This window comes from Chiloscyllium punctatum, chromosome 45, assembly GCF_047496795.1.
Source record: "Chiloscyllium punctatum isolate Juve2018m chromosome 45, sChiPun1.3, whole genome shotgun sequence".
In the NCBI taxonomy this organism is placed as follows: domain Eukaryota; kingdom Metazoa; phylum Chordata; class Chondrichthyes; order Orectolobiformes; family Hemiscylliidae; genus Chiloscyllium; species Chiloscyllium punctatum.
In genome coordinates, this window is record NC_092783.1 from 12,202,097 (window position 1) to 12,225,644 (window position 23,548).

The 23,548-nt window shown below is 41.1% G+C and overlaps 1 protein-coding gene across 2 annotated transcripts in view; it reads right to left on the reverse strand.

Annotated features, from left to right (window-relative positions):
* The window catches only part of ppardb (peroxisome proliferator-activated receptor delta b), an 80,606-nt gene that overhangs the window by 40,406 nt on the left and 16,652 nt on the right, over positions 1 to 23,548 (reverse strand). For both annotated transcript variants that reach the window (XM_072563287.1, XM_072563286.1), the window contains exons 2-3: positions 16,945 to 17,179; positions 11,864 to 12,012 (exon numbers count right to left, since the gene is read on the reverse strand). In XM_072563287.1, the coding sequence (XP_072419388.1) occupies positions 11,864 to 12,012; positions 16,945 to 17,068 (273 nt within the window). In that variant the 5' untranslated portion in view covers positions 17,069 to 17,179. The remainder of the gene's footprint in view (positions 1 to 11,863; positions 12,013 to 16,944; positions 17,180 to 23,548) is intronic.

A 23,548-nucleotide genomic window follows, 5' to 3' on the forward strand; every position in this document is an offset into this window, starting at 1 on the left:
GATAACTCCCAAGAGGGTCTTTTTACCTTTAGAATTTCTCAGCTCTATCCACACTGATTCTACATTCCCTGATTCTAGGACCCCCGCACAAGGGACTGAATATCATCCCTTACCAACATGGCCACCCTACCCACTCTGCCCATCAGTCTGTCCTTACGATAGCATGTGTAGCCTTGAATATTCATTTTCTAGGCCCTGTCCACTTGAAGCCACGTCTCAGGTATCCCCACAATATCGTATCTGCCAATTTCCAAAAGAGGCTCAAGCTCATCCATCTTACTTCTAATGCTTTTGCAGCAGAGAGCGGCGGGAGCTGGGTGGAAGTGAAGTCGGAGTGCAAAGCCGGTCAGGAAGGTAAGTGATTGTTATTTGAGTGCGTGTGTTCTAGACCCCAGGTCCTACAAAGTAAGGCCTCCTCTAACCTAAATTAAAAGTCCACAGACTTGCCCCAAAAAGAGGGTCCAAGGAAGTTCCTATGGATTGAAGAGTGAGGCTTTAGCTCAGGAGTCTTTGACAAGGCAGTTGAGTGAAGTGATTACGCAACAGTTGAAGAGGGTGAAGACATGACTGCCAAGCTGGTTCAGTGTGCTATGTACTTGATGTGTGAGGTCAACGACTCTGGTGTGTCTGGCTCATATAAGTGTGGAAAGTGTGTGCACTTTCAGCTACTGACAGAGCATACTGCAGCACTGATGAAAGAACTCGAGGACCTTAGGCTCACCTGAGAGAACGAGATCTTTCTGGACAAGACCTTCGAGGTTATTACACCGACCATAAGACCATAAGACATAGGAGTGGAAGTAAGGCCATTCGGCCCATCGAGTCCACTCCGCCATTCAATCATGGCTGATGCGCATTTCAGCTCCACTTGCCAGCGTTCTCCCCGTAGCCCTTAATTCCTCTAGACAACAAGAACCTATCAATCTCGGCCTTGAAGACATTTAGCGTCCCGGCTTCCACTGCACTCCGTGGCAATGAATTCCACAGGCCCACCACTCTCTGGCTGAAGAAATGTCTCCGCATTTCCGTTCTGAAATGACCCCCTCTAATTCTAAGGCTGTGTCCACGGGTCCTAGTCTCCTCGCCTAACAGAAACAATTTTCTAGCATCCACCTTTTCAAAGCCATGTATTATTTTGTACGTCTCTATTAGATCTCCCCTTAATCTTCTAAACTCCAACGAATACAACCCCAGTATCCTCAGCCGTTCCTCATATGCTAGACCTGTCATTCCAGGGATCATCCGTGTGAATCTCCGCTGGACACGTTCCAGTGCCAGTATGTCCTTCCTGAGGTGTGGGGACCAAAACTGGACACAGTACTCCAAATGGGGCCTAACCAGAGCTTTATAAAGTCTTAGTAGTACATCTCTGCTTTTATATTCCAACCCTCTTGAGATAAGAGACAACATTGCATTCGCTTTCTTAATCACAGACTCAACCTGCATGTTTACCTTTAGAGAATCCTCGACTAGCACTCCCAGATCCCTTTGTGCTTTGGCTTTATTAAGTTTCTCACCATTTAGAAAGTAGTCCATTCCTATATTCTTTTTGCCAAAGTGCAAGACCTCGCACTTGCTCACGTTAAATTCCATCAGCCATTTCCTGGACCACTCTCCCAACCTGTCTAGATCCTTCTGTAGTCTCCCCACTTCCTCAGTACTACCTGCCTGTCTACCTAACTTTGTATCATCGGCAAACTTCGCTAGAATGCCCCCGGTTCCCTCATCCAAATCATTAATATATAATGCGAACAGCTGTGGCCCCAGCACCGAACCCTGCGGGACACCGCTCGTCACCGGCTGCCATTCTGAAAAAGAACCTTTTATCCCAACTCTCTGCCTTCTGTTAGATAGCCAATCCTCAATCCATCCCAGCAGCTCACCTCGAACACCATGGGCCCTCACCTTGCTCAGCAGTCTCCATACCAGAAAAGAGCAGGAGAGCAGACGATGAGGAAGGCAGAGAGGACACAGGTGCAAGAGACCCTCGGGGAAGTACCTGTCAGGAACAAGTTGAATCTTTTGGAAACAGTAGAGACAGATGACACTGCCAGTCTGCAAAGCAGCCAGGTCTGTCAATCAAAAGTTGGCGTGGAGGCAGAGCGGAAGAGTCGGACATCACATAGAGCCGTGGTAATAGGGGACTCCGTAATGAGAGGAACTGACCGGGGCTTTTATGACAGCAGGCAGGAATTAAGGATGGTGTGTTGCCTTCCTGGTGCCAGGGTTAAAGGCATCACAGACAGAGTGCAGGAAATCCTCAAGGACGAAGGTGAAGAGCCAGAGGTGGTGGTACATGTTGACACAAATGATGTCGGGAAGAAGAGGAGGAACATACTACAGCAGGACTTTGGAGAACTAGGAAGAAGGCTGAAAAGCAGGACGTCCAAGGTGGTTATCTCCGGTTTGCTTCCAGTTCCTCAGGCTGGTGAGGCCAGAAACAGGGAGATAATGGGCTTGAATGTGTGGCTGGGGAACTGGTGCAGGAAGCAAGGATTTAAATTCTTGGATCACTGGGGTATGTTTTGTGGTAAGCATAAATTATACAAGAGAGACGGTTTGCACCTTAATAGGTTAGGGACCAGCATTCTGGCAGGCAGGTTTGCTACTGCAACACAGCTACATTTAAACTAAGTAGCGGGGGGGAGGGGACAAACTGGATGTTTAAGAAGGAAATTGAAGGGAAAGTTAGAACAAGGGAAGTCAAGAAAGACAACTGTATCAATGAGGCAGAAATCGCAAAAAGGGATCATGCTGTAAGGTTGATTGAAATAGGAATTGATGGGAAAGGGGAGGGCAGTAACAAATTAAAAATACTATACATTATCCTATAACTAAACCCAAATTCCAGATTCTTCAGCGACAGGAAATAATCCCTCAGCTTTCACCGTTAGGGGGTAGTATTTTTAGCATTTTTAGTTATTTTAATCAACTGTTCAAACATGTCATGACATACGCAAGAGCAGGTGAGATTGAACCCATGTTTCCTGGTTCAGAGGCAGGGACAGTATCACAGTGCCAAAACAGTCCTTCCTTTCCCTTTTAAAAGTTTATAATTTTCTGGGGATCATCAATCATTCGTATGACCATGCTACTCAATTTCTCCACTTTAGACAACACTGTTTAATTGTGATTCACCCAGTCAAATGGTTTAATTAACCACACCTTAACTTCGTAGTTACCACCTATTAACATTATGTAAATCTATTGAAAGTTATACTATTTTTGAACTTCGAATGTTCTTTCATTCGATTTGAAATTCTGTATGAAAAACCTTTACTGCACTACCTTCAATTCTCACTATTACTTCAGAGAGCTTAATCAGGTTAATCATGTGATTTGTGTTTAACAAAACAACATAGGCTATATTTTGTTAGTGCATATTTCACCAAATGAAAATTAATTTGTCCTCAATGATTGTCTTTTCCAGCACCAACATTAAATTGATTGACCTCTAGTTACTATTTTTAGCCCTCTTTTTCTTTCGTTGAACAAGGGAATAACATTTTAAAAGCAAAAAAAAATGACTTCCATTATATAGTTCCTTTTAGGACCACCAGTTGTCCCAAAGTGAATATACTGCTCTTGAAGTAGCCATTGCCATCAGAAGTAAACTCAGGCATTTACAGCATAAGGCCATTTGTCCCATCATGTCTGCACCAAAGGTCGGATTTCATTAATCCCTTTTCCAGCTCTTGGCTGATAACCCTGAAAGTTATGGCCATGCAACTGAGTATCTAAATACTGCTTAAATGTTTCAAGAGTTTCTGACTCAACAACCTTTCCAGGCAATGAATCCTAGACTCCCAGTACGCTTTAGGTAAAAAAAATTTCTAACTCTTTTCTTATCCCGCTGTCATCTTAAATCTGCTAAATCACCTGTGGTGTGCAGGCTGCGTGGATTAGCCATGGGGAATGCACGTTTACAGGGATGGGGTAGATGGCAGGTCTGGGTGGAATGCTCTTTGGAGGGTCAGTGTGCACTGGATGGGCTGAATGGCCTGCTATAGGAATTCTATGATTCTATACAAAAGGATATAGGTAGTTTAAGTGACTGGGCAAAGATCTGGCAAATGGAGTACAATGTGGCAAAGTGGGCAATTGTGGCGGAAAAAATAGTAAGAAGAATTTATCTAAATGGTAAGAGTTTGCAGCATGGTGAGAGACGCAGAGAAATCTGGGTGTCCTAGCGCATGAATCATGGATATTTAGTATACAGGTATAGCAAGTAATCAAGAAAGCTTATCGAATCTTATATTTTATTACAAGAAGAACTGAATGCAAGAGTAATCAGGTCACCTTCAGTTATATCATGAGTTGCCGAGACCAGACCTGGAGTATTGTGTATTGTACTTCTAGAAAGATGCTAATGCATTGAAAGTTTTACTCGAATAATATCTGGAATGGGTGGAATGCCTAATGAGGAAAGACTAGATAAGCTAAGGCTGTATCCTTTGGAGCTGAGAATAAATTAAATTGATTTAATTGAAATGTAAGATCCTGAAAGGACTTGACTGGGCGGATATAGAAAGAATATTACCCCTTTGGGAGGATCTAGAACTAGCAGCTATAGTTTAAAAATAAGGGGTCACCTATATATACAACATAGACCAACAGAATCCCTACAGTCTGGAAACAGGTCCTTTGGCCCAACAAGGCCACAACGACCTTCTGAAGAGCATCCCACGCAGAGCCATCTCCCTACCCTATCCCTTTAATGCTGCATTTTTCATGGCTAATGCACCTAACCTACAAATCCCTGAACACTCTGGGCAATTTAGCATGGCCATTCTACCTAGCTTGCACATCTTTGGAAGTGGGAGGAAACCAGAGTATTCGACAGAAGCCCACACAGACATGGGGAGAACATGCAAACTCCATACAGACATGGCCTGAGGGTGGAATTGATCTCAGGTCCCTGGCATTGTGAGGCAGCCGTGCGAACCACGGTGCCATCCATAAAGTGACTGGGCAAAGACCTGGCAAATGGAATACAATGTGGGAAAGTGGGCAATTGTCCATTTTGGCACATAAAAGTGAGGAAATATTTTTTCACTGAAAGAGTTGAATGTTTTTGAAATTCCCTTCCTCAAATGACAGTGGATGCAGAATCTTTAAATATATTTAAGTGCAGAGTTAGATAGATTCTTAAGTATCAAAGTAAAAAAAAACTTTAAAAATCAGGGATATGCAAGAATGTAAAGTCATCGTCGTCTACAGGACAGAAAAAGGTACTTTAATCCATCAAGTCTACACTGGTCAAAAATATAATCACAACTATTTCAATCCCATTTTCCAGCACTTGGCTCATAATCATGTATGCCTTGGCATCTAAGTACTTAAATATTATGAGAATCAGATCAGCCATGAACTTATTGAACAGCAGAGCAGGTTTGAACCAAGTGGCAAACTCCTGTCCCTCATTCATACATTATTGTATTCTATACCTCAGATTAAAAAGGCAAGTATCCCATATGCCTTTTTAACCATCTTATTTTCCTCCTCTGATAGCTTCAGGGATGTGTGGATAAATGCACCAAAGTCTCTGTGATGTTCAGAACCTTCTAGAGCCCTACTATTTCTAAGTTATACCTCTTCAATTGCAATACCTCAATCCAGAAAGGTGAGAATTCCATTTGCCACTGCTCTACCCACCAGATGAGAACATTGATATCCTCCTCCCTATTTACCACTCTACCAATTTTCATGTTATCCACAAACTTCTTGACCACACCCTCTACATTAGGTCCATATTATTAACATTCAGCACAAACAACAAAGTGCCCCAGCACGCAGAGTCCTGTCAAATCCTAAAGGAAACAGATTTCCAGTTATAAAGATATTCTCCTACCATCACCTGCTGCCTCTTGCCTCTCATCTAAATTTTTGGTCTAACTTCTACTTTGCCTTTGATCCCATGGAGTTTTTTTTTGTCTGTCTGCTTTGAGGAATTTTGTGGAATTCACGTCACTTCAAACAGATTACCCCTATCAATCCTGGTTACCTATTCAAAACATTCTATCAAATTTACTAAAACTTCACCTTCCCTCAACAAATCCCTGATACTTCATAAAACATAAAAACAGCACATGAACAGACCCTCTGGCCTACTACATCTAAGAGGGAGAGCCCACAAGTTCCAAGCAGTTGGAAAGGCAGCTTAGGAGCCAGACAAGTTTTGATCCCTTTGATCCCACACCATTCGCCAGTTTCACAATGCTGTTTCACCTTCACCTCCAGGTCCAGGAAGATGAGATTTAAGCTGGTGCAGAGTCTCCCCATTAGCAACTTTGCTGGAGCCATCCTGGAGCTGCAGGAGGGGTTGCCCAATAATCAAATAGGAACCAGGACAGTTGGTATCTTGTGAAGCTGTAAGCGGTTTCTTTAAGCCTGCCTTCAAAGTTTGGACTGGTCTTTATTTCAGACCATTGAATGATGGATGGTATGGATCTGTCCTTATAATGAAGGATATCATTCAACTTTAGTAAATACTTAAATTCCTTGATGGTAAATGACAGCCCACTATCTGTAACCAACAGTTCAGAGAGTCCTTGTATTGCAAAAGAGGAGTATTCTATTTGTATTATTTCCATGTTTAATGAATGAACTCTATATGCTCTTCTAGCCATTTTGAGTAGGTGTCCACAATAATGAAGAACATCAAGCCCACGAAGAGTAGCTGCACAGCCATTGTGTAACCAAGTCATTCCCACGAACGTGGGGGAGCTGCTGGTAGTAATTTTTGCTCTTGTAGGCACTCTGGCATTGCCCTACCAGCACAGTTATGTCTGTATCCAATCTGGTCACGAGAAATATCTTCATTTTGGAAACTCCTGAATGACCTTTACTCAGGACAATCACTCTTGCTCCCATTATAAAATGCTATCCTCTACATGACCTGGTCTCTCTGGGTCCAAAAAGGTTTTAATTTGGGTTGTGATGGTCCTTTGATTTCCCCCATCACCACTAGCTGTTTCAGCTTTGCCAAAGACCAGATCTTTCTAAGTTGGATATTGTCAGCTGTGACTGGAAGTGTGCCCAGAAATTTAAAACCATTATGGACGCTTCCAGTGGTGGTACCATCGATAGTATATCGGCCAGTGGGAAGTGGCTCAATGCACCCACATTTGCTACTTGAATTTGAAGCGACACTTCACCTAATGAAAGAGCAGCACTCCAAAAGTTTGTGATTTCAAATCAACCTGTTGCACTATAACCAGATGACTCCTGACTTCTCCCACCCCAGTCCAACATGACACCTCCATATCATTGCCTTCTTTCAGTAGACATAGCAGGGATTTGTGGTCCATTATTATTTCAAATTTAGTTCTGTAAGGGTTTTGGTGGAACTTCTGACTCCAAATATGACCACCACACCTTCCTTCTCTAGCTGGGCATATTTACACTCTGCATTAGCCAGTTCTGGATGCATACGCGAATGGGTGTTCCTCTCTATTAAGCCACCTCTGAGCCAGTATTACCTGAAGATGTACAGGGAGGCATTGCAGGTCAATAACAGATTTCACGTGAGATCATAGTGTTCCAACACCTATGATAACTGTTTCTTCACTTCCCTGAAAGCTATGGCTTGGCTACACAACCACTTCCAAGGCTGACCCTTTTTAACAAGTTAATGCAAAGGTGCCAGGACAGAGGCCATGTTATATATGAACTTGCCGTAGTAATTCACCAGCCCAAGTAAAGACCCAGAGCACAGCAAGATCCCACCGCTCTCTGCCTTCCCCAATCTCTCACTTTACCCTGTGACACTGGTTCAGTTTAATTATTGCACAGTTGACGCAGTGCATAATGTCACAGCAACATTGAAATATAAAGTTGAAAATCACACAACACCAGATTATAGTCCAACTGGTTTCACTGCAAGCACTCGCTTTCGGGGAAACCTATTAGGCTATAACCTGGTGTGGTGTGATTTTTAACTTTGCACACCTCAGTCCAACACCAGCATCTCCAAATTGAAATATAAAGAAATCACCAAGGAGCAGTTAACCAGAGGCTAGAAATTTGTGTTGCAGACGTTTCGTCCCCTGTCTAGATGACATTCTCAGTGCTTGGGAGCCTCCTGTGAAGCGCTTCTGTGATGTTTCCTCCGGCATTTATAGTGATTATCACTTTATAGTGATAAATCACTTCACAGGAGGCTCCCAAGCACTGAGGACGTCACCTAGACAGGGGACGAAACGTCTGCAACACAAATTCTCAGCTTGGCGAACAGAACCACAACAACGAGCACAAACGAGCTACAAATCTTCTCAATTAAATAAATTATTAATTTAGAATTGAGGACACCTCTGCTTATTTTCCTTCCTTGAATTACATCCAAGTTCTGTATTTTGTACTTGAGTAAATTAAAAAGATATATGAATAATACTTTAGGATTGCCACTGTATAATCTTCCCTCTGTCTATATGGAGCACTGCCTATTATTCTTCACTGATTGTAGGGTCAGGACTAAGGTCAAGTCTTTGTAGGAAATCCTAAACATATTCAGCTGCTGCACATCACTTGTACAATTTAGGAATCAAGCCAGCAGAACAATATACAATTAAAGTAATGAGAAATTGCAAGAAACTATAACACAGGGCCCTTACTACTTACAGAAAATCTATAAGCTAATTGGCATTTCTACTTAGTAACTCAAAGCCTGCAACCTCTGGACTGCATCCAGGCTGGGTTTTGGATTTTGCTAGTTTGACAGTGAGGCAATTTAGATAGGCTTATGTCTGGTCAAGGACTGCTCAGACCATTCCATACACAGGAAAAAACAGGTACATAAACCTGGTACATAATCTCGTCCATGCTGACCAGAATCTAGCCCCATTTGCTAGCATTTGGCCCATATCCCTCTAAACCCTTCCTAATCATATACCCATCTAGATGCTTTTTAAATGTTGTAACTGTATCAGCCTCCACCACTTCCTCTGGCAGCACATTCCTTCCATGCACATTAGCAAATGTGCTGATGACACAAAGCTAGGTGGTAGGGTGAAATGTGATGAGGATGTTAGGGGATTACAGGGTGACCTGGACAAGTTAGGTGAGTGGGCAGATGCATGGCAGATGCAGTTTAATGTGGATAAATGTCTGGTTATCCACTTTGGTGGCAAGAACAGGAAGGCAGATTACTACCTCAATGGTATCAAATTAGGTAAAGGGGCTGTTCAGAGAGATCTGGGTGTTCTTGTCCACCAGTCAATGAAGGCAAGCATGCAGGTACAGCAGGTCGTGAAGAAGGCTAATAGCATGCTGGCCTTCATAACAAGAGGGATTGAGTATAGAAGCAAAGAGGTGCTTCTGCAGCTGTACAGGGCCCTGGTGAGACCACACCTGGAGTACTGTGTACAGTTCTGGTCTCCAAATTTGAGGAAAGACATTCTGGCTATTGAGGGAGTGCAGCGTAGGTTCACGAGGTCAATTCCTGGAATGGCAGGATTGCCTTACACGGAAAGACTGAAGCGACTGGGCTTGTATACCCTTGAGTTTAGAAGACTGAGAGGGGATCTGATTGAAACGTATAGGCTTATGAAAGGATTGGACACTCTGGCAGGAGGGAACATATTTCCGTTGATGGGGGAGTGCCGAACCAGAGGACACAACTTAAAAATACGGGGTAGACCATTTAGGACAGAGATGAGGAGAAACTACTTCACCCAGAGAGTGGTGGCTGTGTGGAATGCTCTGCCCCAGAGGGCAGTGGAGGCCCAGTCTCTGGATTCTTTTAAGAAAGAATTGGATAGAGCTCTTAAAGATAGTGGAGTCAAGGGGTACGGAGATAAGGCTGGAACAGGATACTAATTAGGAATGATCAGCCATGATCATATTGAATGGCGGTGCAGGCTCGAAGGGCAGAATGGCCTACTCCTGCATCTATTGTCTATTGTCTATTGTCTATTGTCACATACCACCCTCTGCATGAAAAGTTGCCCCTTACACCCCCTTTAAATCTTCCCCCTCTCACCTTAAATCAATCCCCTCTAGTTCTGGACTCACCCCACCCCAGAGAAAAGGGATTGTCTCTTTACACTATCCATGATTTTATAAACTTGTACAAAATCACCCCACAGCCTCTGACATTCCAGGGAAAACAACCCAGCCTACTCAGCCTCTCCTTACAGCTCACCCCTCCAATGATGGCAACATCCTTGTAAATCTTTTCTGAACCCTTTCAAGTTTCACAACATTCTTCTCATAGGAGGAAGACTAGAATAGCATAGAGTATTCCAAAAATGGCCTAACCAATGTCCTGTACAGCTGCAATATGACCCCCCCCATTCCGATACCTAATGCTCTGACCAATAAAGGAAAGCATACTAAACGCCTTCTTCACTATCTTATATACCTGTGAATCCACTTTCAAGGAGCTATGAACCTGTACTCCAAGATGTCTTTGTTCAGCAACATTCCCCAGGATCTTATTATTAAGTGCATTAGTCCTGTCCTGATTTGCCTTTCCAAAACGCGGCACCTTGCATTTATCTAAATTAAACTCCATCTGACACTCCTTAGCCCAATGTTCCATCTGATCAAGATCCTGTTATGTTCTGAGGTAACCTTCTTCACTGTCCACTACACCTCCAATTTTGGTGTCATCTGCAAACTTACTAACTACACCTCCTTTGTTCACATCCAAATCATTTATATAATGACGAAAAGTACTTGACCCAGCAATGATCTTTGTGTCACACCACATGTCACAGGCCTCCAGTCTGAAAGGCAACCCTCCACCACACCATCTGTCTTCCACTTCTAAGCAAATTCTGTATCCAAATAGCTAGTTCTCCCTGTATTCCATGTGAGCTAACCTTGCTAATCAGCCTACCATGAGGAACCTTGTCGAACGCCTTACTGAAGTTCATACAGATCGTGCATGTCCACCACTCTGCCCTCATCAACCCTCTCTGTAACTTCCTTCCAAAAATTCAATCAAGTTCATGAGACAAGATTGCTCATGCACAAAGCCATGTTGACTATTTCTAATGAGCCTTTGCCTTTCCAAATACATGCAAATCCTGTCCCTCAGGATTCCCTCCATAACTTGCCCACTACTGACGACAGGCTCACTGGTCTATAGTTCCCTGGCTTTTCCTTACCACCTTTCTTAAATGGTAGCACCACATTAGCCAACCGCCAGACTTCCAGCGCCTCACTTGTGATTATCGCCGATACAAATATCACAGCAATGGGCTCAGCAATCACTTCCCTCGCTTCCCACAGAGTTCTAGGGTTCTGAGCATTTATCTACCTTTATGCATTTTCAGATATCCAGCACTTCCTCCTGTAAGATGGACATTTTTCAAGATGTCACTATCTATTTCTCCAAATTCTGTATCTTCCATGTCCTTCACCAGTAAAGACTGATGCAACATACTCATTTACTATCTCCCCCATCTCCTGCGGTTCCACTCATAGGCTGCCTTGCTGATCTTTCAGGAGCCCTATTCTCTCCCTCGTTACCCTTTTGTCGTTAATGTATTTATAAAATCCCTTTGGATTCTCCTTAACCCTTTTTGCCAAAGCTATTTCATGTCCCCTTTTTGCCCTCCTGATTTCCCTCTTAAGTATACTCCTACTGCTTTTAAAGTCTCTGCTGATGTATGCTTCTTTCTTTTTCTTGACCAAAGCTTCAATTTCTCTAGTCATCCAGCATTCCCTACACCTACCAGCCTTACCAGCCCCTACAGGAACATACTGTTTCTGGCCTCTCGTTATCTCATTTTGGAAGGCTTTCCATTTTCCAGCTGTCCCTTTACCTGTGAACATCTGCTCCCAATCATGTGACGTTAAATTTTAGGAAACAACTCTACAACATATTACATTTTAAGGACATAATGTAGTACCGTACCTTACAACCCTCACATGCATGTACTCCATAATGGAAGCCTGAAGCCTTATCGCCACATATTCGGCATTCCACATTCACTCCAGAGGTGGTGGCCTCCTCATTACTAACTTTGGATTGTACAACTAATGGGCTTGCAACTTCCATTATATCTGAGAAAGAAAATGCACTAATTACAAAAAGAATCATTTCAAATGCTTTGCAAATGTTACATGTTTAACACCATTCAGTTCAACATAAATCACAATTAATTTTTAAACTCAGTTTTCAGTAATTTCCCCTTTCTCTATCATTATAGAGTAAGTAGAAAGTGAACAGTTTTCAGGCTGAAGGTTGAGAGGAGTAACATATGGTTTAAATTTGGGATTGTTACATACTTTATGGATTCATACACATTTAAAAAAAATCATTCTCTCATTAATTGGACTGAATTCTTAAACTGATTTTAAATTTAAGCCATGCTGTTTTCTAAAACTGTCACAATGGAGATGGGGAACACAAAATGTTACTTGAAACATAGGAGCAGAAGCAGCCCAAATGGCAACTTCAGCTTACTCTAACCAACGTGATCTGGTTAATCTATAATTTTACTCCACATATTTGCCACTTCCTCATAATCCTTTAATACCTTCAATAGATTTTTGTTATCCAACCTTCAGTTTTAAATTTACAACTAATCTAGCATTAATTCTTTTGCTGTCCAAAACTGAACCCTGAAATAGAAAGATGTTGACTATCAGTGCAAGGACTCAACGTATATTTAATGCCAATTTTAGTGTCAGAAATTGCCGAGTAATGCCAGCTTTTGACTTGTTTAGGCAATTCAACTGTAAAAGTTATGAGGCTATTATGTAGTTATTTACCTCGATTAATAATCAAATTGGTGGTTGTTTGAATTTTTTTCTATGAGATCAACTCCACATTTTTAAAAAAAGGATAAAAATGATTATATTGGTGGAGTTATGCAAAAATTATTTAAATGCAATATTTTCTTTGTAGACTTGTGCAGAACAGTTATTTAAAATGTATATGCCCTTGGATGTTTTTTTTTGCTTTCGCAATGAGAAATACAAAGACAACAAAAAGGAAAATGAAAACTTATCACCTTATTTCAGAATCAATTACGACCAGGCCAGGTGTAGCTCTCTTCTTAGCTCCAACAATAATTTTAACTCAATATTGCAGAATGGCTGTCATAGTACCTTGTCCATGTCGCTTTTATTCTTATATTAGTTTCATCAGTGAGATTCAAAGTTATCCAATTATTGAGAACATCATAACCGAGCCTAATCTAATCTTCACTCAACATCTACACATGCAAAATCCCAGTAAAGGAAACTCTAGCTGATTTTTCTCTTCAAAGTGGCTGTGGCAATCATGGATGAAGTTAGTTAACTGAACCAAATTCAAAAACTGAACTTAGAACAGTACAGCACAGTACAAGCCCTTCGGCCCAAGATGTTGTGCCAAACATTTATCTTAATCTAAGATCAAACTAACCTACACACTCCTCAATTTATTGCCATCCATGTGCTTGCCCAGCAGTTGCTAAACGTCCCTAATGTCTCTGGTCTACTACCACTACTGGCAGTGCATTCCATGCACCCACCATTCTCTGCGTAATGAATCTACCTCTGACATCTCCCCTATACTTTCCTCCAATCGCCTTAAAATTATGACCCTTCTTGACAGCCATTTCTGCCCTGGGGAAAAAGTCTCTGGCTATCTATTCTATTTATGCCTCTCATTACCTTGTAACCTCTATCACGTCAATTCCTTCTTCTCTCCAGTGTGAAAAGCCTGAGCTCACTCAACCTCTCTTCATAAGTCAACCCCTCCAATTCGGGCAGTATCCTGGTAAATCTCCTCTGCACCCTCTCAAAATGAATCACTTCGCATTTATACAGGTTGAACTCCATCTGCCACTTTTTAGTCCAGCTCTGCATCCTATTAATCTCTTGTTGTAGCCTGAAATAGCCCTCAACACTACCTACAACACCACTGTCCTTTGTGTCACCTGCAAACTTACAACCCATTCTTCCATTTCTTCATCCAAGCCATTTATAAAAACTACAAAGAGCAGAGACCCAAGAACAGATCCCTGCAGGACACTATTGGTCACCGACCTCCAGGCGAAATACTTTCCATCCACTACTGCTCGCCCTCTTCTTTTGGCCAGCCAATTCTGTATCCAGATAGCTAAATTTCCCTGGATCCCATACCTCAAAACTTTTTAAAGGAGCCTACCATGCGGAACCTTATCAAATGATTTACTGAAATCCACATATACCACATACTCTGCTCGAACATCATCAACTTATCTCATCATACCCTCAAAGAACTCAATAAGGTTTGAGGGGCATGATCAACCCCTCACAAATCCATATTTGTTCCACTATATCTTTCCAAATCATCATTAAAATTCTCTCTCAGAATCCTTTCCAGTACCTTGCCTACCACAGATGTAAGACTGAATGGTCTGTAAATCCTAGGGATTTCCCTATTCCCTTGCTTGAACATAAGAACAACATTCTCCTCCCTCCAATCATCTGGTGTTTTTCCTGTAGAGAGTGAAAGTGCAAAGATCGCCGCCAGAGATGCAGCAATTGCATTCCTCACTTCCCGTAGTAACCTTGGATATATCTGGTCTGGACCGGGGGAATTCCCATCTTGATGCTTCCCAGAATTTCCAGCACATCCACTTCCTTACTATTCAAGCCTATTAACCTGGTCCACAGTGTTCTATCAACAAGGTCCATTTCTATAGTGAATACTGAACCAAACTACTCATTTAGGACCTCCCCTACCTCTTCAGACTCCAGGCACACGTTCCCTCCACTCTCCCTGATTGGCCCTACCCTCTCACCTGATCATTCCCTTATTCCTCACATTAGTGTAGAACGCCTTTGGGTTTTTCCCAATCCTTCCAGTTTTTCATGCTCCCTCCTAGCTCTTCTCTGTTCATTTGGGAGTTATTTTCGAGCTACCCTGTAATCGTCTAAAGCTGTGCCAGATCCTGGCTTAGAGTCATGGAGATTTACAGCATGGAAACACCCGTCGGTCCAACTCGTCCATGCCGATCAGATATCCCAACCCAATCTAGTCCCACCTGCCAGCACCCGACCCATATCCCTCCAAACCCTTCCTACTCATATGCCCATCCAAATGCCTCTTAAATGTTGTAATTGTACCAGCCTCCACTACTTCCTCTGGCAGCTCATTCCATACACGTACCACCCTCTGCGTGAAAAAGTTGCCCCTTAGGTCTCTTTTATATCTTTCCCCTCTCACCCTAAACCTATGCTCTCTAGTTCTGGATTCCCCGTCCCCAGGGAAAATACTTTGTCTATTTATCCTATCCATGCCCCTCAATTTTGTAAACCTCTATAAGGTCACCCCCTCAGCCTCCGACGCTCCAGGGAAAACAGCCCCTGTTCAGCCTCTCCCTATAGCTCAAATCCTCCAACCCTGGCAACATCCTTGTAAATCTTTTCTGAACCCTTTCAAGTTTCACAACATCCTTCCGATAGGAAGGACACCAGAATTGCACACAATATTCCAACAGCGGCCTAACCAATGTCCTGTACGGCCGCAACATGACCCCCCCAACTCATGTACTCAATACTCTGACCAATAAAGGAAAACATACCAAACGCCTTCTTCACTATCCTATCTACCTGCGACTCCACTTTCAAGGAGCTATGAACCTGCACTCCAAGGTCTCTGTGTTCAGCAACCCTCCCTAGGACCTTACCATTAAGTGTATAAGCTTCCTCAACTTTAACTAAGCTTCCTTCTTCCTCTTGACGAGAAGATCCTCTTCTCTTGTCATCCAAGGCTCCTTCACTTGACCATTCCTTGCCTGTCTCAGTGGAACAAAGTTATCCAACAAGTGCTCCTTAAAACAGCCTCCATATTTCTGATGTGCCTTTCCTGTAGAACAATTGTTCTCAATTTATACTCCACAGCTCCTGTCTAATATCAGTACAATTTCCCCTCCCCCAAAGAAATACCTTCCCATACTGTCTGCTCCTATCCCTCTCCATGGCTACAGTAAAGGTGAGGCAGTTGTGATCACGGTCTCTCCCACCGAGAGATTGACACCTGGCCTGGCTCATTGACTAGCACCAAATCCAATTGGCCTTCCTCCTAATCAGCTTATCTATATATTGAATGAGGAATTCTTCCTGGACACACCAGGAAATCGGCTTCATCTAGAGCACTAAGGAGGTTCCAATCAATACTGGGGAAGTTGAAGTCACCCATAACAACTCTGTTACATCTGCAACTTTCCAAGATCTGTTGTTCAACCTGTTCTTCCATTTCTCTGGTGCGACTGGAGGGAGGCAGGTCTATAGAAAACATCCAATAAAGTGACTGTTCCTTTCCTGTTACTGACTTCCACCCATACTGAATCAGTAGTTATAGTGTTAGATTGGAAACTTGACATTGAACCATCAGGACACTACGAATTAGAATTTTTCAACCTGCCTGCTACCACCTTTGGCTCTTTACAACAATATTCTGCTCTATCACAAAACGGTTTTGATTTACTGGTTGCAAGTTTCAAGGTTCATTAATGGCATCAGATTAGATTTAAAAAGACAGGTTACATTTGAATTCAAATTCAAAAAGCGCCATGACTCGGAGCCAGGAAATCCTTTTGGAGTTAATATTCAAAAATGTTGATAATCACAATATATTTTGCTGCATCACTTTCAATAGGAAATCACAAATAAAAGTTACTGAAAAATTTTTGTGAAGTTAGTGAACAATCAATAAAGTTAGTATGTTAAAATAATGGAAGCATATTATGTAGGTGGATAAACACATAACAGGACTCCAGTAAAAGTCATATTTCAAGGAAAAGTAGAACCAAAAGATCACATATTCTAAACTAGTTAGAAGGAAATTGTACTTTATTTAATCTTATCTACACAATTCTTATAACTTTGTACTCAGGCATTCAGATAACTAGCCAGTAAATCTGATTTACTCTTAGGTTATTCTCAGTTAAAGCACTACTTGTAAATGATACAACAGCTATATTAAAAAATATATAGCATTCAACAGTATCTTATTACCTTTTTGACGACTGGAAGCTACTTCAGTATCTGGTCCCAGCAGTTCATATTCTGTAGTCTTTGAATCCACCCAATCATCCCCTTCCTCCTTAGAATCTGATGATGCATCTTGTAGCTTTTCCATGACCTACTACCCACTTCCTCAGCAATCCGACTCTTGAGTCATATCTATGACGTGTGCATTGGTGGCACAAACGCAAATTGGTCAAAGCCCCGATAAAAAACATTCATAGACCTGATGAAATATAAAATTATTATTTTAGGACTTTTTCCTGCAACAAATAAAATGTCACTGAAACTTGTTTTCAGCAATGAACTAATTCTTTGAAACAAGTTTATTTTTGATCTACTTAGATTGGATTTGTGATACAAATTATATATTCTACCAGTATTTACATTACAGGTAAGTTAACTTACACTTGTGCTTTTATATTATTTTAATTAAAATAAAAAAGTTTGTGCTGTGGTTTCAGCACAGCACATGGTAAAATGCTGACAGATGTTCTTACAATAATCTGCCATACAGTTTGAAGAAGCTACAACAGGCTTAACATGTTATGACTGTGTACATGGCTTTTTGTTAAAATAAAAATCTCTAAGCAGCTGAAAACAAGTAATACACATTTTTAAAAGATTATAACACAAATTTCCTTTAAATTGTTCATACCTGCATCAGTTTGTGATCGGTCAATCAGTTTTTTTTGCCAATGACTAAAACATGTATTTTTGTCTCAGAAACTTCATGGTCAGACAGTTTAAATTATTGCATATTTTGTCAGACTTGGCAAAGACAAACAAAAATAAAAGTTGTTGAATATAAGGAAACATGCAACTTTCTATAGTACTTCCTACAGATGGCATGGAAATGTGTCATCCAAACACTTCAGCACAAGTATTTTTAAAACATGCAAATGGAAGATTTAAGACACATGAAACAAATTCAAACAAACAGTTTTGTTAGAGGTTTACAACAGGTGTTTTACTTGGGACAATATTAAATACAATTTTGGAAACAAAATCAAAAGTTGGCATAAGATAGATATATTTAGGAAGAATTTCTTTATTTCTCAAAACAATGAATCCTTATCAATATCAGCCATGGATCATCTCGCCTTTGAGTCAACAGATTGTGGTCTCAACTCAAGAACAAAAAAAGCAAACATTTCAGAACAGTATTCAGACAGAACTGCACTATTATGATCCCATCTGATGGTACTAATGAACCAATCATATCCTAGAATGAGATCTAGCTTGAAAGAACACAAGATTTATCTTTTTAAAAAATTGATAATAGAGGTCATTCATTGGCAGCCTCTTTTGAATTAGCTCAGGTGTACTTTAAACAAAAGACACTTTATTACAAAACAAAAGCAAACTACATCATACTACACTGGAACTACTGGAAGGAACATTAAAAATTCAGAAATATCAAGAAGATTGACTAATTGTTTCTACCCCATCAATAACTTTATAAACATCAAACCTCAGTGAAAACTCACCCCCATCTCCAGGGGAAAGCTTCTGGTCAACTGGCACAGCTGTAATCAAATTCTTTTTCAATAAATTCATTCAATGCTAGTTTCTTCAATTAATGTCTCTCTCAGATACCTTTAAGCAAGGTGCTAATTCAGTTCTTAATATATCTTCCTTAATACATGTATTCTTCTGACTCTACAGCTTTCTGCTTCTAGACGTTTCTTTGAAGCACCTTTTCCCCAGTCTTGCCCCGACTACTATAGTTTGCTCGCAATAAACAACCCCACCACCCTGTGGCCAAACAACTTCAACTCCCCTTCACACTCCCCCAAGTACATGCAAGTCCTGGGCTTCCTCCACCACCAAATCTAAGTCACTCACCAACGCTCATCTTCTGCCTCGGGACCCTACAACCACATAGCATCAATGTTGATTTCACCAATTACCAAATCTCCCTTCCCCCACTTAGATCCAATCCTCCAATTCAGCACTGCTCTATTGATCTGTTCTACCTGTCCATCTTCCTTCCCATCTATCCACTCCATCCTCCCCACCAACCTAATACAATTACCTCCCACCTACATCCACCATTCACCATCTCACTTACCTTCCCCTCCAGTCCACATTTGTGTCGCAGCTTCCTTCCCCCTCCACAGTCCTAATGAACGGTTTATGCCCGAAATATCGACTCTCTTGCTCTTTGGACGCTGCCTGACCTGACGTACTTTTCCAGCACCACAGGTTTTGATTCTGACTTGCCAGCATTTGCAGTCCTCACTTTCCCCTACTTTGGAGACTGTTACTACCAGCACTTCTGGTGTTATAGACCTCTTCTCTATAAATAAATTTGTTTTACCCTCTCCTTATCCCAACCCCAGGGTTGTAAAATCCAACTCAGCAAACACCTTATTGATTCTTTCTTTAGTTGGCCTGCTCTGCATTTAGTTAAAATTACATGATTACTTGGAAATGTTTTTTAGCTCACTTTAAAATTAATTTGACTTTTGTAAACAAAAAGTCAGACTTTCATGGTGCCAAAAATTAAAATCTATTTTCCCACTACATTAGAAGCTAAGTTCCCAAATAAAGATAATATAACATGAACTTGCATCACAACCGTCAGAGCTGGCATTTTTGTTAACTCCATAATCTCCTCCAGCCTCAGGATCCTCCAAGATATTGGTGCTCATAATTCTAGTCTTTTGCTCAACTCCAATTTTAAATGCTCCATCACTGACACCCCTCCCTAAAAACAGCCAAATCTTGAAGCTCTCAAATTTATTTACTAAGCATCTTTCTTACATCCCTTCCTTAAGGCTCTCCTTAAAACATACCTCAGACCTTTGGGTCATGGTGTCTTTTATCATATTGGGCTCAATGTCAAAAAATATTTGAAATTTTTCTTCTTTAATGCCTTTCAACATTTTACTATATTAAGGATGTTACACAATTAAGTTATTTGCCACTGTTGATTCTATTAAAGACCACAAGCAGCTGAGGGCAACGAGAATTTACTACGGTCATGCACAAAAGTTGGATTAATGAATTTGGTTAGGAGCATTTTAGTTCACCTGCAGGGCAAAAGATAGTTGAAGCACTGCCAGAGAGTTGGAATGGATTTAGGAAGTGACAGCATATTTAAGTATTTTGGATGGCAAAGAGATTTTGGACCAAAAACAGAAATTGCTGGAAAAGCTCAGACGTCTGGCAGCATCTGGGGAGAAATCAGAGTGAACATTTCGGGTCAGGTGACCCTTTTTTAGAATGCCTGACCCAAAACTTTAGTGAATGTCTCTCCACAGATACTGCCAGATCTGCTGGGCTTTTCCAGCAATTTCTGTTTGTTTCTGATTTCCAGCATCCGCAGTTCTTTCGGTTTTTAAAGAAACTTTGGAGATGAGGCAAACATCTGCAAAAACAGAAAGGTCAAGGATGTAATTTCTTTTTGGAAAGGCATGTTTTGATTTTATGTTTATCACATGTACAGGAGTACAGTGAAAAGTGTATATTATCACCACACAAGGCACCATCTCAGTTACAAGCACAGAATCTGAAGAACAAGGTAGAAAGAATGAACAAAGTTAAAAGTTAAACATTGCAGTAATTATTTCTTAAGTTTTATGCTATACTATAAAGTTAAAACTTACACGATGGAGCTTTTGAAAGAGAGTGCCCCAAAGAAGAATCCATTTACCATATCATACAGCATGAGAGCAGCGATGATTCTGGCCCAGCAGCATTTAATATGGTCCAGCTATATCTGGTGATACATGGTCAAGCCAATCACATATCAGGTCACATGAGACAGAGACCCTTTGGGATTAAGTGATGAAGGCGGTGTTCATAACAGAACCAGAAAATATTTGAACAATTGCAAGGTAAGGGAATACTTGAACAAACGGCTGCAGAAGAATCGTAGTGAATAGATGGTCAAAAGAGTAGACAGTTAGGAATTTGAAAATGCAACTCATACAAAACTAATCTATTGTGTGCCTTCAAGATCACCAGCAAAACCTCTCAAATCCCCTATGCCTCAGAATTAAAATTCTCATCCCACATTTAAATACTTTCATGACCTTACTATTTACAAGATTCTTATGGGTCTTGACAGGACATGTGGAAAAGTTGCTTGCCCTTGTGGGAGACTATAGGATCAGAGAGAATTGACAGAGATGTGGAGGAATTTCTTCTCTCAGAGGGTAGTGAATCTGTAGAATTCTTTGCAGAGGGCTATCAAGGCTGGGTCATTAAGTATATTCAAAGGCTGACTTCAATTTCTAATCAAAGGTTAAAGGGAAGAGACAGGAAAGTGGAGTTTAGGATCATCAGATTGGCCATGATCTCAATGAATAGCAGAGTGGACTTAAAAGGCTGGATGGCCTACTTCTGTTCCTATGAAAGGTCTCATTTATCTTCAAATGGTTTTAGTTCAGTAACTACTGAAAAGGTCTTGCTGTTCACCACCCTCAACCACCGCTTCTGAATCTTTCTAGGTGCTTAAACTTCAAGGTCTGAAATTTTCATCATAAACGTTACCATCTTTTTACACCCTGCCCTCATTCAAGACCCTCATTAAAGCCCACCTCTTTCAGTAAGCTTTTGGTCATTTGTTCTAATAGCTCCATTTCTGATCGTAAGCCTTAACTGTGCATCAGCCTGGGTCAGTTGTTATGGGTTAAAAATACATGTTTTACTTAAATTAATAAATATAGCATAACTTGCTACATTAAGCTTCTAAGCCATTCATATCTTCCACATCAGCAAGTTCTAGAGGAAACTGTGGACTTTGAATGTAGATTTACAAAATACATCTGTGCCCTTTGGCAGTTTTAGCCAAGCTGAGAAATGGGTACTACACTTCTAAAGATTTCAAATGAAAGATAACCAGTTCTCAACTAATATACACTGCTGTAATTAACAACAAACAAGTTAATGTCTTCACAAATTCAATACTTCAGTAAGAAATGGGAGGATAACTAACTTAATGAGAGAGAAAATAGAGGTCTTGATAGAAAGTAATAAATCTGCGATCTAGGATAGATTGAGGACATGGAGAGACTGGATAAGGTACTGTAGCACATCTGGTATAGGAATTCCACTTAGTGACAACAATTCATACTTAATACAATTCCACTTGAGTTAGTTCACTTGGCTGGATGGCTGATTTGCAAGGCAGAGTGACACCAACAGCATTGGTTCAATTTGTGTGCCAGCTGAGGTCACATGACATACGTGCTTTCTCAGCCTTATCCCTCGCCAAAGGTACAGTTACCCTCAGGCTAAACTCATCACCAAATATCTCTCTCTGTTACGAGACAGCAGCCCTATGGTCCCCTGGAACTATTACGATTTTACCTTTAGGTCAGCACTGAAACAAAGCGGTTTATTAAAAATTATATCCGAATCTAAACAACATTCTGTAGGCTGACCATAAAATAACACAACCCCAGGTCTAATTCCATTCTCACTCAGTATGAACTTGGATGCACATTTCTGTGGCTATCATTGGAAAGCATACCAGGACGAAGTTAATTGAATGTTACCACCAACACTCCACCAATTCAGGGTCACTCAAGTTAATTGTAGGAATCTACAATTCACCTGAATTAAGAAACCAGAATGAAAAAAGCATAAGCGAAGAATTTTTTCCTCCATGTAGCCAATTCTTCATGATATAGTGCACTTTTCCCAATGAGTCATCAGACTATAATTTCAGGTGACTAGACCATATGACCATCATACTGGAATTTCCTACTGAATGCATCTAGATTGTAGGGTTTGTTGCGCCTGCCACACAGCGTGTTTGAACTCTTATATCTAATAAATAATAGTAAATTTGTTTTTGGACAAATAATATTAGAACAAATACGCTATGAACTAGCAATAAACACTACAAATCTCTTATGCTTCAATTTAATTTTGATGATCATGTACCACCACACTAGAACTCGGCCAGGCTCCATGTAGTGATTTCGTCTGGGGCTCTTCTTCCGATGATTTCAGAGGTGTCTTCTCTTCCAGTGATTATTCTCGAGTTACCGCACTGAGCATGGTTTTGCGGTGACTCTTATATTCCACAGTCTGAGCACCCTTTTAGGAGGGTCTGGAGTACCTTCCAATGAGTCGATCAGGTTCAATCACCCTGATCAATCTGACCCAACTAGATGTTGGCACGTTGATGGCAGGGTGGTCCTTAACTGTCTATTATTGGAGATGCTGGGTGCACATAACTTTCTCCAAATAAGGGTACGAAGCACCTCCGTGTCTGATGCATGCCTCGATGTTTCAGATTGCCCGAGGGACGACATTCCATTGTCCCAGTCAAACCCAAATTCAGATGTATATTGTAGGAACTGCGGCTACCAGGTTTGTTTGCAAACTGTCTGTTGGTAGCTGCAGCCTGTCTGGATTCTGCAGCATGTGGATTAGCATACTCACTTTGGTCAAGGCTGGTTCCCATTTGCCCATCTTTTGTAACTCCATGATAAGTTGATTATTGTGTGTGGCCCATCTGGTCACAGAGTGCATTAAAAAAAAAATCACTTGTCATATACCTAAAATGTCTTGAACATGCATTTGTGGAATGTGTTTTGTCATTCACTTCCTACACTATTAGGAATTTCTATGA